Source organism: Suncus etruscus, chromosome 16 (assembly GCF_024139225.1).
Source record: "Suncus etruscus isolate mSunEtr1 chromosome 16, mSunEtr1.pri.cur, whole genome shotgun sequence".
NCBI classification, from domain to species: domain Eukaryota; kingdom Metazoa; phylum Chordata; class Mammalia; order Eulipotyphla; family Soricidae; genus Suncus; species Suncus etruscus.
Genome location: NC_064863.1, coordinates 75,039,660 through 75,054,375, shown reverse-complemented (window position 1 = coordinate 75,054,375; position 14,716 = coordinate 75,039,660). Strand labels below are relative to the sequence as shown.

Below are 14,716 nucleotides of genomic sequence, written 5' to 3'. Positions count from 1 at the left end.
AGAAAAGAGGAAAAAATGGAAAATAATGTTATGTGTTTGTGCCACATTTGGCCACGTTTGTACATGCATCTTTTATTTTAGTTTTTTATTTAAAGAAAATGCATCACATAGTTGACATATTTTATTATAATACATTTGTTTCAAGATGACAGAAAGCAAAGTTATTAAAAAATTAGAAAGAAAATAGAAAAACTAAAAAAATAAAATGGAAGAGAAGAAAAAAGAAGAAAAAGTTCAGTAGCAAGTAATTTGTGAAAATTATTGTGTCTTCAATAAAGTCATTAATACAATAGCAGTAGGTTTGGTAAGCTCTTTTTTTAAAGTGAAGAGATAAAAAATACAATAAAAAAGGTGTGTGAGTGTGTGTGTGTTTGTGTGTGTGTGTGTGTGTGTGTGTTGTGTGAGTGATTATGGCAATTGTTTGCATAGGCCCAGAAAAATATAGAAGAAATAGAAAGGAAAAATCATTGGCCTAGAAACAGGGAGACCTTACCCATGAAGTATTCTGGCATAAGACCAACTTTAGGCTCCAGACATACTAGGTTGTCCAACCCCAAAGTCATTCTCTATGGTCCCAGTAAAAGCTTGTCACAGTCACGATTGTTGTTGTCAGGCTTCTGTAGTTAGAGATCATGGTTTCAGTTTCAGTACAGAACCTATGTCAAAGTCAGGGTGACATGGAGTGTCTTCTGGTTTTAGCTCACCATTATGTGGCAATGCAGAGAACTGTGTCCTGAAAGCAAGTTGTTGCTGTTACTAAGTTGTCAAGGTGTCATAAGAGCCCTCCTTGGAGTAAGTCCATGCCAGAGCAATAGTAGGGTCTTCCCTGGTAGAAATCCGATTCTTGGTGATTGTGTAGAAAACTGTAGCTGTTTCTGTAGATGGTATCCAAGATTCAGGGGTGAATGGTCAATGTTCGATCTTCTGAAGCCTAAGCCAAGTCACTATAAGTGATCAGGATGTAAGGCCCAACTGCAATATAAAATTTATGTGTTCCTATCTCTATTAGATAAGAACTTGTACATGTATCTTAATGAATAAGGGGACACATTTCAGTTTCTCATAGCTAAATAAAAATCAGTGTTTTTGTTATTTCCATTGGTTTCCCATAAGAGCCACAGTTTTAAGTCTGGAGTATATAAGCTTTAGGGAAACCTTTGAAACTCCAAACGATTTTACAATTTAGGCAGTTATATGCAGTATTTTTCAAGTTATCAATTTCCTTTTTTTCTTTGCTTTTTATTTTTGTTTTTATTGGTGATGGTTTTTTTGTATGTTTGTTTATTTGTTTGTTTTTTTGTATTTTGGGGCCATACATGACTGTGCTCAGAGCTAATGGTCAGTGGTTATTCCTAGCAATGTTCAGGGAGCCATGTACTATGCAGGATCAAAAAAGAATAGGCAGGGTCAGAGTGGTGGCACAGCAGTAAGGCACTAGCCTAGGACAGACTGTGGTTCAATTCCCGTGTTCCATATGGTACTCCAAACCAGTAGCGATTTGTGAGCGCATAGCCAGGAGTAACCCCTGAGTGTTACTGGTGTGATTAAAAAAATACCAAGCTGCATTTAAAAGAAGCATCCTAACTCCTATATTATATTTCCAAACAAGTTACCCATTTTATTTTATTTTTTTGCTTACTACCTAAATATTCTCCTGGAAAATAATGATAACATAAGTGGACTTAAGTGGGTTATTAAAATGTATGGGAACGACATGAAAATGTTGCAGGGTTTTGCAAATAATTAGACCAGCCATGACTTAAAGTAAGATAAATGATATCTTTTTCCTTTCTAAAACATTTAATTTTATTTAAAGGCAGATGAAAACCACTATATTTTTCTCTATTTACAAGAATTAAATGTCTCCAGGTCTTTATCATTTTCTTCATAAAAGTTCAATTCTTTTCTTTCTTAGGAGGTAAGATAATTTTCCATTTCTTGATATTATTGATCTGAGGCACAGGGCAGCGATGGTTTGAAGAGACTGAAATATTGCTAAGTGCTCTCTAATTCAGTAATGGGTCTCTATTTAGATCAAAACAATGTAGGTGAGTGAACTGACTGCCAGAATCTGAGTAAAATTTGCTGCATTTGGGGGAGTTGCTAGATAATGAGTAATAATTTGGTTAGTTGTTGGAGGAAGTTTGTATTGTAGTTGAGAGCAATTTCAGCAGAATGAGTTGTATAATGAAAAGGCCTTAATCATAGTAACTCATTTTATCGAGGAAAAGTATATGGATGGAAAAACCAATTCTCCTTTTACATATTCTTCTTTTTTAAAATGATTTTATTGTGTCCAAAGTGCATTACAAATCTTCCACAGAATTATTTATCGTACATAGGGATAATGAATGAGGGGCATTCCCACCACCAGTGTTGTCCTCCCTCCACCCCTGTTCCTAGCATGTATCCCATATCTCCCTCCTTTACCCCCCAGAATACTAGTGTAACTGGTCTCCACTTTACAGCTTGTTGTAGATTGGATATCTATTCTGTTGTCATTGACTTTGGGTTTGGTGTTCAAGTCTGATCATTTTTTATTTCCACTACATATTCATATGACTGGTTCTGGTATCATCCTTCCCTCCCCCCTTAATTTATGAGGCTGTAAGGCTACTACAAATCAAAGTTTTCTCCCCAATACTTCAGCAGACTACTACTCATGGTCTTAGAATAAACATTCAAAAGAACTACAAGAAAACATTGTTTTCAAGTATCCATTTATTTCTACAGCAGATTTTAATGAATTATTGTACATACCATTGGATATGTCTTAATAACAAAAATTGCAGTGCTGGTTGTCAATGTGTTAAATACATAAATGCCTGCACTCACTTCAAATACCAGATCCTCATTATTAAATACATGGACAGACAAAATATACAAGAATATCAGTCTCATTAAATATAATTAACTAGGGACCAGAACTACAACATAGTGGGTAGGGTGTCTGCCTTGCACATGGTCAGCCAAGGTTTGATCCTGGCATCCCATATAATGCCCAGAATACTGCTAGGAATGATCCCTGAGCTCAAAGTCAAGAGAAACCCGTGAGCACCATCAACTCCTCCATATTAACTATAGATAAAAATCGTTTCCATAATTATTTTAAAACCATGCTTCATAAACTCTGATAACGCTTATTTGAAGACATAATATATCTAGCTTAATTCTTATTTCCTGAAACTTTACCTTTGTAAAAGCAATTTAATGGCATTTAATTATATTCATAGGCACATACATTCATTTTCATGAGCGAATTGACTTTGGCCAAATTTTTTGCTGTACCTGTTTGGAAATGTGGGAATGTGCCCGTGATGAAAATGGAGATCATAAGAGATCCATATATAGATTTCTAGTGAGAGTTATTTTACATAGGTAAAAAAAAATTGATGAGGCCTACAAAGGACTATTGTTAATATAATAGATTCTGTAATGCTTTATTTAAATTTTACAAGCTAGTGTTTTAGCTTCTGATAGCTCAGACACAACTTTGAAAATTATTTTTAAATTTTCTTCTTAAGTAAGTAGGAGTCGAAGAATCCTTATTTATTGCATAGAAATGATCAGATTATCATATTCAAAGAACTACCCATACACAAAAATTTTTAAAGTATATCCTTTATTTTTGGGGGGTGCAGCACACCTGGCTGTGCATAGGAATTAATCCTGGCTTTGCATTCAAGGATTACTCCTGGTGGTGCTCAGAGGACCATTTGTGGTTTCGAGGGTCAAAAATCATGATCAGCCACGTGTGCAATTTAAGCACCACACCTGCTGTACTATCACTTAAGCTGCCTTTTATATTGAAAGGATTAACCAAGTCTTCCCTGTCAATAAACAGTTACTAAAAACTATTGTAAATACAAACTATATGTTATTAAAATTGTTTCATTCATCCATGGAATAAGAAAGCTAGCTCTTCACATCAAGTTTGTATCCTGCCCTTGCAATCCACGTTTAGACTGTGAGAGACAAAATTCTTTTTCCTCAGTTTAGAACATCCCTGAGGACCATCCCTGCCTCTGGGTTCCTGTAGGGTCATGTGAGCTCTACAATTAGATGGAATAGGTCAGCTCTTTCTTTTCTTCCTACCCAGCTCTTCCTGTCTCCTTGCAAGCAAGCATGCCTAATCTAATACAATGTTCCATCAGAGTGTGCATCTTAGAAATTCAATTTGATGTAAGTAATAAAGATAAAATGGTCTCCACATTATCCCTGCGTAGTTCCTCTTCCTCCTCCACTTCCTCTCCTCCTCTTCCTCCTCTTCTTTTTCTTTCTTTCTTCTTCTTCCTTCTTCTCCCTCCTCCTCCTCTTCTTCTCCTTTTCTTCTTCTTCTTCTTCTACTTCTTCTTCTTCTTCTTCTTCTTCTTCTTCTTCCTCCTCCTCCTCCTCCTCCTCCTCCCTCCTCCTCCTCCTCCTCCTCCTCCTCCTCCTCCTCCTCCTCCTCCTCCTTCTTCTTCTTCTTCTTCTTCTTCTTCTTCTTCTTCTTCTTCTTCTTCTTCTTCTTCTTCTTCTTCTTCTTCTTCTTTTTTGTTTGTATGGGTCACGCCCGGTCATGCTCAGGGGTTACTCCTGCTTCTGTGTTCAGATATCGCTCCTGACAGGCTTGGGGGACCATATGAGATGCCAGGATTTTAACCACCACCCGTCCTAAATCGGCTGCATGCAAGGCAAACGCCCTACTACTGTGCTATCTCTCCAGCCCCATCCCTGAATTGCTTTTAAGATCCAAATAAGAAGAATCAAGTGTTAAATAGTCATGTTTGAAATTTCCCAAACAGGAACTTGTGCTTTGCCACTTGGCCAAAGAACTTATTCCAGAGAAGGATACCAAATGTTCAGCCCTTGTTCTTCAATATTATGCCAGGAAGATTAGGAATAAGAAAGTAGCAGTTGGGGGAATTGTTTTTTTTTATTTTGGGCCACACTTAGTGACTGACGCTCAGGAGTTACTCCTGGCTATGCACTCACAAATCACTCCTGGCTTGGGGAACCACATGGTACACCAGGGGATCGAACCATGGTCTGTCCTAGATTAGACATGTGCAAAGGCAAATGCCCTACCACTTCTGCCACTGCTCCAGCTCCGTTGGAGGGGAAAAAAATTTAAGATCAACATTATTAACTGAGAATAAAGACATGGATTTCTCCTAACCACCAAAACAAATCAGAAAGTTATAAAAGTTTCTTGTAACTCTTAAGGTGGGCTAGAACTGTCTGAGATAAAGACTTATGTAAAGTTTGGTGAACCACCAAATCAACTGAGTTAGAAGCTCATTTTCCATAAGGAATAGGCCAAAATTCAGGGCTGAGGGAGGCAACAGCTGGAAAAGAGTCTGATGCCACCCTTATCTGACAGGCAGCATACATGTCTCTCCAGTAAATGCATAAACACCCAGAAAGCAGCTTGCCTTTGAGCCTCTTGTCTATTTCTTACCTAGAAGAATTACGATCCAGATAGAGAATTCTACAAGGAGAATTACAGTTCTAATTCTATAGGTGTCAAAGAATCTACAAATGCACCCTGGCAGTTAGTATTTGGAGAGGAACAACTCTCTAATGTTTTTAATTAGGAAGACCTTTGCCTCCTTTTTTCCTCTTTTTTCTTTTATTAGAGCCAAAGGAATAAAGCAGGTAATAGAATGTTAGGATTACCCCCATATTTCATTCAACTTTTGTGCCATTTAAAAGTATTTTATCAAGCAAGGAATGAAAAAAAGACCCTACAAAATAAAACAATAAAATTTTGACATAATCTTATTGAGAGTACCTATTGCCAACAATAAAATTCAATCATAAGATTGAGTTTTCTCTATAAACCTGGTGAATATGCACTTTAATAAATATGCATTAAGCACCTTATACTGTACTAGATATGAGAAACATAGCAATGGGGAAGAAATATATGGTACTTTTCTTTATAGAGTACGTATTTGTTCTCTCTTTTTGCATTTTGCTACATGACTCTGAATCATTATTTCTTTTTTCTCTCTGAGATACTACTCTCTTAAGACATTTAATGTGTTATTATTCCATAATTACTTTTTATTTTTTAAATAACACAAAAATATTTTTCCTAAATACATTTTGAGAAGCTAAGGTACCAAATACATTTTATTTCTCCACATAATATACACTAAAGGTCTGCCAACATTCCTATCCAAGCCACATTTCCCAAAAGGTTAACATTGGCTACTAAAATATAAAATTTGGTGTGTTTGACAGCTAAATGTTAACATCTGCCAATTTGGCCAACATTTCATTTTTGAATAACAAGTAGAGAAACTGGGAAAAATTGGACTGAATTTCCATAAATCATGGCATTTTTGAGGCAAGAATTTCTATAAATCATGGCATTATCAAGGCAAAAATCCATTTTCAGGACAGTAAATGATAAAAATTTACCTTTAATCATAATCAATTTTTTTCAGATGAGCTTTTCAAACACCTAAATGTTGCATAGGAATATAATTTTAAAATAAATCTAAACAATATATAAGGAACAAGAGCTCTATCCTATTGAAATATTTTCTTGTTATTTGAACATGATCTGCATAAACATTCTAGGCTAAAGCAAAACTAAAATTTAAATAAAGTAAAAAAATCTGCTATAGACCATATATTATTACAACTAAAAAGACATATATTGATAATCTATATGTATATACACCATTGTGTTTTATGTATATAATTCTAGAATACTTTACAAAATTCCTTCATTACTTGTACTGAAAATTTTGGAAGGTAGAATTAAATGGTGTATCATAAATTAATTTGAGCAATTGTGCTTGAGGTATGTTCATAAAGACAGAGCAGTCTTTAATCTATAAACATTATTTGTAAGATGAGTTTTCAAATGTGAGCATCAAGAGGGTTCTATAGGGAAAATAATGTAGAGTGCTGTGAGATTCTGCTATCTGTAAGACCTAGAGAGGAATTTCCAAAGACCTGTACAAAGACTAAGCACTTTGTGCAAAGCTTCCTGTCACTCACACTCATGATAAATGGAAACACTCTTGCAATATTCCAGATTCCACATGCCAAACTATCTCACTATTGAGATAACTAGAAAATATTATCTTGTGAATCCCATTTGCAAAATTAAGTCAACTCTAGCTTTATCTTGAAATTATGCTAATTTTGAAAAAATGATGAAAATAGTGTTATATAGATTTTTGCATATTATTATATAAAACAAGTGCACATAAAGAATGCCTAGAAATTTCATCTCTGAGATGTCCAGAAATTCACACGAGTCTCTATTACCTAGATCAATGGCACAGACACTGGATTCTCACTGTTGCTATTGATTTTCCAGCTCCCTCTTTTAAGAAGTTTTGGAAAAATTATCTTATCATTCCATGTAACAGTTCAAAGTTATAAAGCCTAATTTGGAAGCTTTACTTAATGCCTTTTCTTATGTAAATAGGCTTTGCTATTTGACTCTGAATCACTACGAAGTGCATATACCTCCGTTACTATTAATACCAGCACCAATTTTTATTTGATTTTTTTGGTGTTCAGGGCATACTTCTGGCTCTGTGCTCAGGGATCAATCTTAGTGGGCTTGGGGAAACTGATGAGGTACCAATGATCAAACCTAGGTTGGCTGTATGCAAGGCAAGTGCCCTACACTCTTTTTGTACCTTGCTCCTTTAGAATTTTTGGAAAAGTCTATCACAGAATATTAAGTGTCTTAAGCTTTGCTTATCTAAAGTATATGTCAAATATGCTAACTAGGAATGGCTGACTAGAAGAGAAGTTTGTAACTTTCTGGGTTGAAAGACATATCTTTCTCTAGAATAATCTAGACAATATACATCTACTTTATGTTAAATAATATTTACCAAGAGATAAAAATCTCTGTGCTCAGAAAACTAAATGAGAAAGTAACCTTAGTAACACGGAGAATAGTGAAATGCATCAGAATGTTACCAAGTCCATTTAAAACACAAATAAGCATTGATGTTTGAGAATAACTGGGGAAAGAAATGACCTCTACTGATACTTCAAAGACTTTGAAACATCTGGAATTTGGTTCCGTTCAGGGTATTTCACTAAGCAGGAAGAATAAAAGAGTTTAATAGGGCAAACAAGATTCAGGTTTCTTACAATATGTTCTCCCCAGGGGGAAACAAATAACACAATGCATCTGACTAACCTTTCTGCACTTCAGCTGCATTAATTAACATTTAGTCATGGATTCCTTCGTTAACCAGATGAACTCAGTGCTACAGCTGTTTTCATTGAGGAAAATATGCTTTCACATTATAGACGCCCAGCATTTATAACTCTGAGGAAGTTTTTTTGAGTGCCTTTGTCACAGCATTATAGATACACATTGCTTATTGTTTACACAAAAATACATTCACACGTAGTCTAGATTCTGATTATAATATTGTCAATATTCCATAAAATCTGCATCAACTAGAGGCCGTGTGATAGAAATACATTCCTAATTCTCCTTTTCGAATCAAGATTTAAGAAAGGGCCAAGAAACTGATCAAAGTAGAGCTTGAACAAATTTGACTTGAAAATAGGCTTGAAGAAATGTGGGGATAAGTCTAATATTTAAGTGGTGATGAAGTCCTCTCTGAGAGAAGGATATAGATGACTAGGAACAATAAGCAGATGTTGAAGAAATTTAATTATAGGAGCTGATCACTTAGACATGTCCTCAAGACTTCAAACCAAACATGTGGAAGTGGTTGGGTGAGGCACAAAACTCCAATACCTGGTCAGTCATTATAGCATGGCTCTGATTTCACTTTATTCTTTTGTGATCTTACTAGATGCAGTTTAGTGAGGAAATAGTAGCGTGAATAAGACAAGCATGCTATCTGCCAACTGATTGAATTTTATATGACAAGAGCATTGGAAAATCAATGCTATCTCCAGTGGATATTTATAAAATTATATCATAAATTCTGGTCAAGTTTTAAGTCTCACAAATAAATGGACAGCAATCATTATGTGCTTATGGATATACATATGCATACATTCATTTGTATCTATGCACAAATCCGTCATCATTACCACAGTAAATACTAATATAATTTGACAAGTGTCACTTCAATTATTGCTCTTAGCCATGATCAAGGCTGCCTGGCCTATCTTCACTTTGACCAACAAGGAATGGCAATAATTTAATCAAACAAGAAAAGTATCTTACCTGGAACTACTTCAAAAAGGAATTTCCCTGGACTTTCTTCATTGCAAGGATGTTCAACGACTTTATTTCCAGGCAGAACAATTGTACCCTGAGAAAACAAATATACAAAGCATCAAAATTACCAGGTGGTACATATTAAAATTCATTGCCAGTGACAATTTAAACATTTTATTGTTTAATTGTCAGAGTAACTTCATGAGTGTTATTCTTTTCCCTATTTTGTAACGGAGAACCCAGACAGAGATATGCACTTAGTATTGCCATTATAATATCTCTCTCTCTCTTTTTTTTTTTTTTGGTTTTTGGGTCACACCCGGCGGTGCTCAGGGTTACTCCTGGCTGTCTGCTCAGAAATAGCTCCTGGCAGGCACGGGGGACCATATGGGACACCGGGATTCAAACCAAACCACCTTTGGTCCTGGATCGGCTGCTTGCAAGGCAAACACCACTGTGCTATCTCTCCGGGCCCACAATATCTCTTTTTTGTTTGTTTGTTTGTTTGTTTGGGGGCCATAACCATTGATGCTAAGGGATTACTCCTGGCTATGCGCTCAGAAATCGCTCCTGGCTTGAAGGGGGGGGACCATATTGGATGCCGGGATTCAAACCACCATCCTTCTGCATGCAAGGCAAATGCCCTACCTCCATGCTATCTCTCTGGCCCCTATTTTAATATTTTTCTGTTTTTTATTTTATTTTATTTTTTATTAATATCTTTATTTAGCACTATGGTTACAAACATGTTCATAGTTGGGTTTCAGTCATAAAAAGTATATATAGGTATGTATATACAAATATATATATATATACATATAAATATACATACCCGGTGATGCTCAGGGATTACTCCTGTCTATGTATTCAGAAATCTCTCCTGGCTTGGGGACTATATGGGAAACTGGGGATCAAACCCAGGTCCATTGTGGATCAGTTGCCTGATTAGCAAATGCCTTATTGCTTGCGCCACCATTTCAGCCCTAGTACTTCTATTTTTTATCACATTTCTATCTCCTTAGCAGATTCATGCTGAGGAATATTGTAAAATATATCATGTTAAGAATTAATTTGACTTCAGCTTTTTTTAAACAATCATCTTAATTTTTTCCTAGATTTCTTGATTTTCTGCATATTATCTTAGTTTTGTTAGTCTGAGTTTAGTGTGCTTTGCTGCCTCTAGTTTTTTAAAATAATTTTTCTTAAGACTATCGATACTCTCCTCAAGATGTCTCATTCATGTGTAAAGTATTAATAAACTACACTAAACCACACTAAAAGTACTTTTTGAGTTTCAGACCTTTATATATTCAGAGCTCATTTGGCATTTCCATTTGGATATGTCCAAAACATATTGAACTGTAGTTATTCAAATTAAAGTAAATTAATCCTGGTTCTATTTATGTACTCTTTAATTCAATATATAGATTCATTTTCTAATCAGTTGCAAAAGACAAAAATGAAGGAGTCATTACTGTACTATACTGTAGCACTTTTACTATCAATCCTAGTTCAAGAAGCAAATATTGTATTTTGCCAGGAAAGCATTAAATATTTACCTATTAAATGATCTAAGATATTCTAACATTTAATTCTTTTCCTCTTCCCTCCCTTCCTCCTTCCCTTCCTCCCACCCTCCTTCCTTCCTCCCTCCCTCCCCCTCCCTCCCTCTTTCTTTCCTTCCTTCCCTCCTTCTTCCCTCCCCCCTCCCTCCTTCTTTCCTTCCTTCCCCCCCTTTCCCTTCTTCCCTCCCTCCCTCCTTCCCTCCTTCCCTCCTTCCCTCCTTCCCTCCTTCCTTCCTTCCTTCCTTCCTTCCTTCCTTCCTTCCTTCCTTCCTTCCATCCTTCCTTCCTTCCTTCCTTCCTTCCTTCCTTCCCTCCTTCCTTCCTTCTTTCCTTCCCTTCTTCCTTCCTTCTTTTTCTTTTGTCACTGGGCCACACGCAGAGGTACTGCATCTGTGCTCAAGGATCAATCTTGGCTTGCTTGGGGAATCATATGGGGCAACAGGGAATTAAAACTAGATTAGTTACTGCAAGAAAAGTGTCCTAACAGATATACTAATGCTCCAGTCCCCATATTTTATTAATAGTCATAGTGATTCCTAGAAATAGACATTTAATTTTGCAACTCCCCTATTTAAAAACCTTCAAACCGTGCATACTAGACAAAATTCTAGATGCTCTGGCTCCAAGTACAGCTTTAATTAACTTCTCCACTTATATATATTCTTGTGATCCTGTCAACTGACCTACAATAAATAGCATCATGTTCCTGCCTAGAAATAATTCCTGTCTCTAGATCCTGGCTAATTTATACTTATATAGCCAGTTATTTATGAGATTATTTGGGGACCAGGAGATAATACAGAAGGCATGCAGCTGACCAACGTTCAATCACTAGCCCTAGATATGGTCACTCTGAGAACTGTCAGGAGTGATTCCTGGCAATTTATTTTAAAAAATTGATTCTTATATATCTCCATAGTCAAAATGGAAGAGACCATACCCGGTGATGCTCAGGGTTACTCCTGGCTATGTGCTCAGAAATCGCTCCTGGCTTGGGGATCATATGGGACGCCGGGGTATGGAACTGTGGTCCATCCTAGGCTAGCACTAGCAAGGCAGATGCCTTACTTCTTGCATCACTGCTCCGGCCCAGATATATTTTTTTTTAAATTTGGGCCACACCCAGTGACGCTCAGGGTTACTCCTGGATATGCACTCAGAAATCGTTCCTGCCTTGGGGGGCCATATGGGACTCTGGGGGATCTAACTGTGGTCCACTGGGTCAGCTGTGTGCAAGGCAAATGCCCTAAGACTGCACCATAACTCCAGCCACAAGAATAAGAATTTTTGCTCTATATTTTATAAGCATAATTTTTGTCTGAGTTAAAGCTAAAATGAGAAGTAATACTGGTTTCAATATTCTTTAGGACTGGGCCTAAACTGTTAATTAAATACCATTGTACATAATTTTGATATTCACTATCAAAATTCACTATTTACATCATGCAGGTTGTATTTATGTAAAAATTACCTGTTACATTAAATGTATAAATACAAGTAGACACTGTAGAGAGGCATAAATACTGTGAGTGATAAAGATTGTGCTTCTTCTGATCAACTCAGGAATTCAAATAGTTCTTTAAAGAAAATAACTAATTCTATCATTTAAAAAGTAAAAATTATTACCTTCAAAATTTTAGTCACATACTGTTTTCAAAGTAATACATCATTTTAAAGTTTCCTTAAATGTATATAATTTTACAAATGATTGATAATTTTGTGTTATGAACATTTAATGAAAATCCATAAAGTTAAATTATTGTTATCTTTTTAGGATAAATACCTATGAAAAACATCAATAATCAGTAATTGTTTGTGTGGACTTGATTATTTTAAAATTGCTGTAAATTAGCTACCAGATCCATTAAAACTACACTTAAGTGCCAAACCTTCCTTACTCACAGAAAATGCATTACACACTACCATGTCATTTTAAGAATGATTTCAGGGGTCTCAAACTCCATTTACCTGGGGGCTGCAGGAGGCAAAGTCAGGGTGATCCTTGAGTGCAAAGTCAGTAGTAAGCCTTGAACACTGGGGGGTGTGTGTGTGACCCAAACAACTAAAACAAAACAAAACAAAATGATTCCTCTAGGGCAGGGCCACAAAATGTTTTACTGAGTGCCATTTGCGGCCTGCGGGTTGCGAATTTGAGACCCCTAATTTAGGTGATCTGATGTATGTGAGATAAATATTTTAGTTTCCAGAGGAAAAAATGGCGCTACATATAACATAAACAAATAGGTACCAATTTATGCTGAAAAAAAAAAACAGACAATATCAGTATAGGAAGAGCTGGTTTGAGTAGCTGCCACACTAATTGAAATACGACACTTTTTAAAAAGATATTGAATATAAGATTCCATGACTTAAGGGTCTTCTACAAAGCTAAGGAAATAGCATTGGTAATCCAGAGACAATTAGACACATCAGCATACAGAGCACATTAGAACTAGTAGAAGGTGTGTGTGTGGAAATGATTAAAACGAAAGATTATCTGCAGTTGTAGGATTGTAGAATTCTAACACTAGACATCACTGCCCTTGGTAACCATAACAACTGAGAACCAGAGTAGGTGTTTGAGCTATGCAAGAGATTTAAGAAAACAACCTCTTAAGCTTATTACCATTCAATTATTAACATCATCTGGCAAGGTAAGGCCTACACAAACTTATTAGCAGTAGAAATTCCATGAGTTCATGTAAGTAGTAGATTAATAGACATACATATAAAAGCTATATAAACAAGTCACTGCTTAAATACAGTAAAGGGGATAAATAAAAATTGTTATCATTTTTTTCTCCTGCATATTCATAAAGAAAGGTAAATACTCTTGTTAGAAATGGGAAAATAGGAAAATTCCAAATCCATGCACTTGGAACAAATGACAGAATCTCCTTTTATTTTCTCCTGGTAGTTGTACTGAATACTCTCCATTTTCACCTGTGATTTTCTCTATACCAGCACTACATTCTTTATTATAAAACCTCTGAATACAGAAACCAGACTCTCTTGAGTTTAATTGAGGTTGAGTTTGAGAGTCTATACAGCAGGAAGTCAGAAGATGTAGGAGAGAAATTGATAGGTCAGTTATTTATTACTCTTTTGTGTTTATTTTAGGAATTTTTTTTTGTGCCACACATGTAGCTGTTCTTAGTGTTAACTCTTGGATCTATGCTTAAGTATCATACTCTGGTGGAATTCAAGGAAACATAGGTAGTACCAGGCAGAAAATTCAGGTGAATTATAAGCAAGGCAAGTACCTTATCTGCTGTAATATCTTTGCAACCCCTACTTTAGATATTTTTAATGTAAATTCTCTCCATGGTCAGTAGCAATCTGGACCTCATTGCTTTTACTACATTAGTTTGAATCTCATAAAATTCCTAGGTTACATCTCCTAAGCTTCCCAGGTTCCAGTAGACCTAAGAGTAAAGAGAGTTTAACTACAGAGTAAGTTTTTATATCTTTATTTAAACACCTTAATTACAAACATGATTGTAGTTTGGTTTCAGTAATATCAAGAACAGCCACATTCACCAGTGCAACATTCACATCACCAATGCCTCAAATCTGCCTCTTCTCCACACAACAAGAAGTTGCTTGTATTTGAGACAGGCTTTCTATTTCCCTCATTCATTCACATTGTATAATAGTTGTCTATGTAGTTATTTATCTAACTTCAGTACCACTCTTTGTGGTGAGCTTCATGTCATGAACTGAACCTTTCAGCCCTCATTTCCATTGTATCTGATAATTATTACAAATATGTCTTTTATTTTTCTTAAAACTCATAAATGAGTGAGACTATTCTGTGTCTATCTCTCTCCCTCTGACTTATTTCACTCAGCATAATAGATTCCATGTACATTCACATATAGGAAAATTTCATGGCTTTATCTCTCCTGATAGCTGCATAATATTCCATTGTATATATGTACCACAGTTTTTTTTTTCCTTTTCTTTTACTTTTTTTTTGTTT

At 35.8% G+C, this 14,716-nt stretch overlaps 1 protein-coding gene across 2 annotated transcripts in view; it reads right to left on the bottom strand.

Moving 5' to 3' along the window:
* ARHGAP24 (Rho GTPase activating protein 24) overlaps positions 1 to 14,716 on the bottom strand; it is a 361,899-nt gene that overhangs the window by 258,518 nt on the left and 88,665 nt on the right. For both annotated transcript variants that reach the window (XM_049789754.1, XM_049789755.1), the window contains exon 2: positions 9,176 to 9,263. In XM_049789754.1, the coding sequence (XP_049645711.1) occupies positions 9,176 to 9,263 (88 nt within the window). The remainder of the gene's footprint in view (positions 1 to 9,175; positions 9,264 to 14,716) is intronic.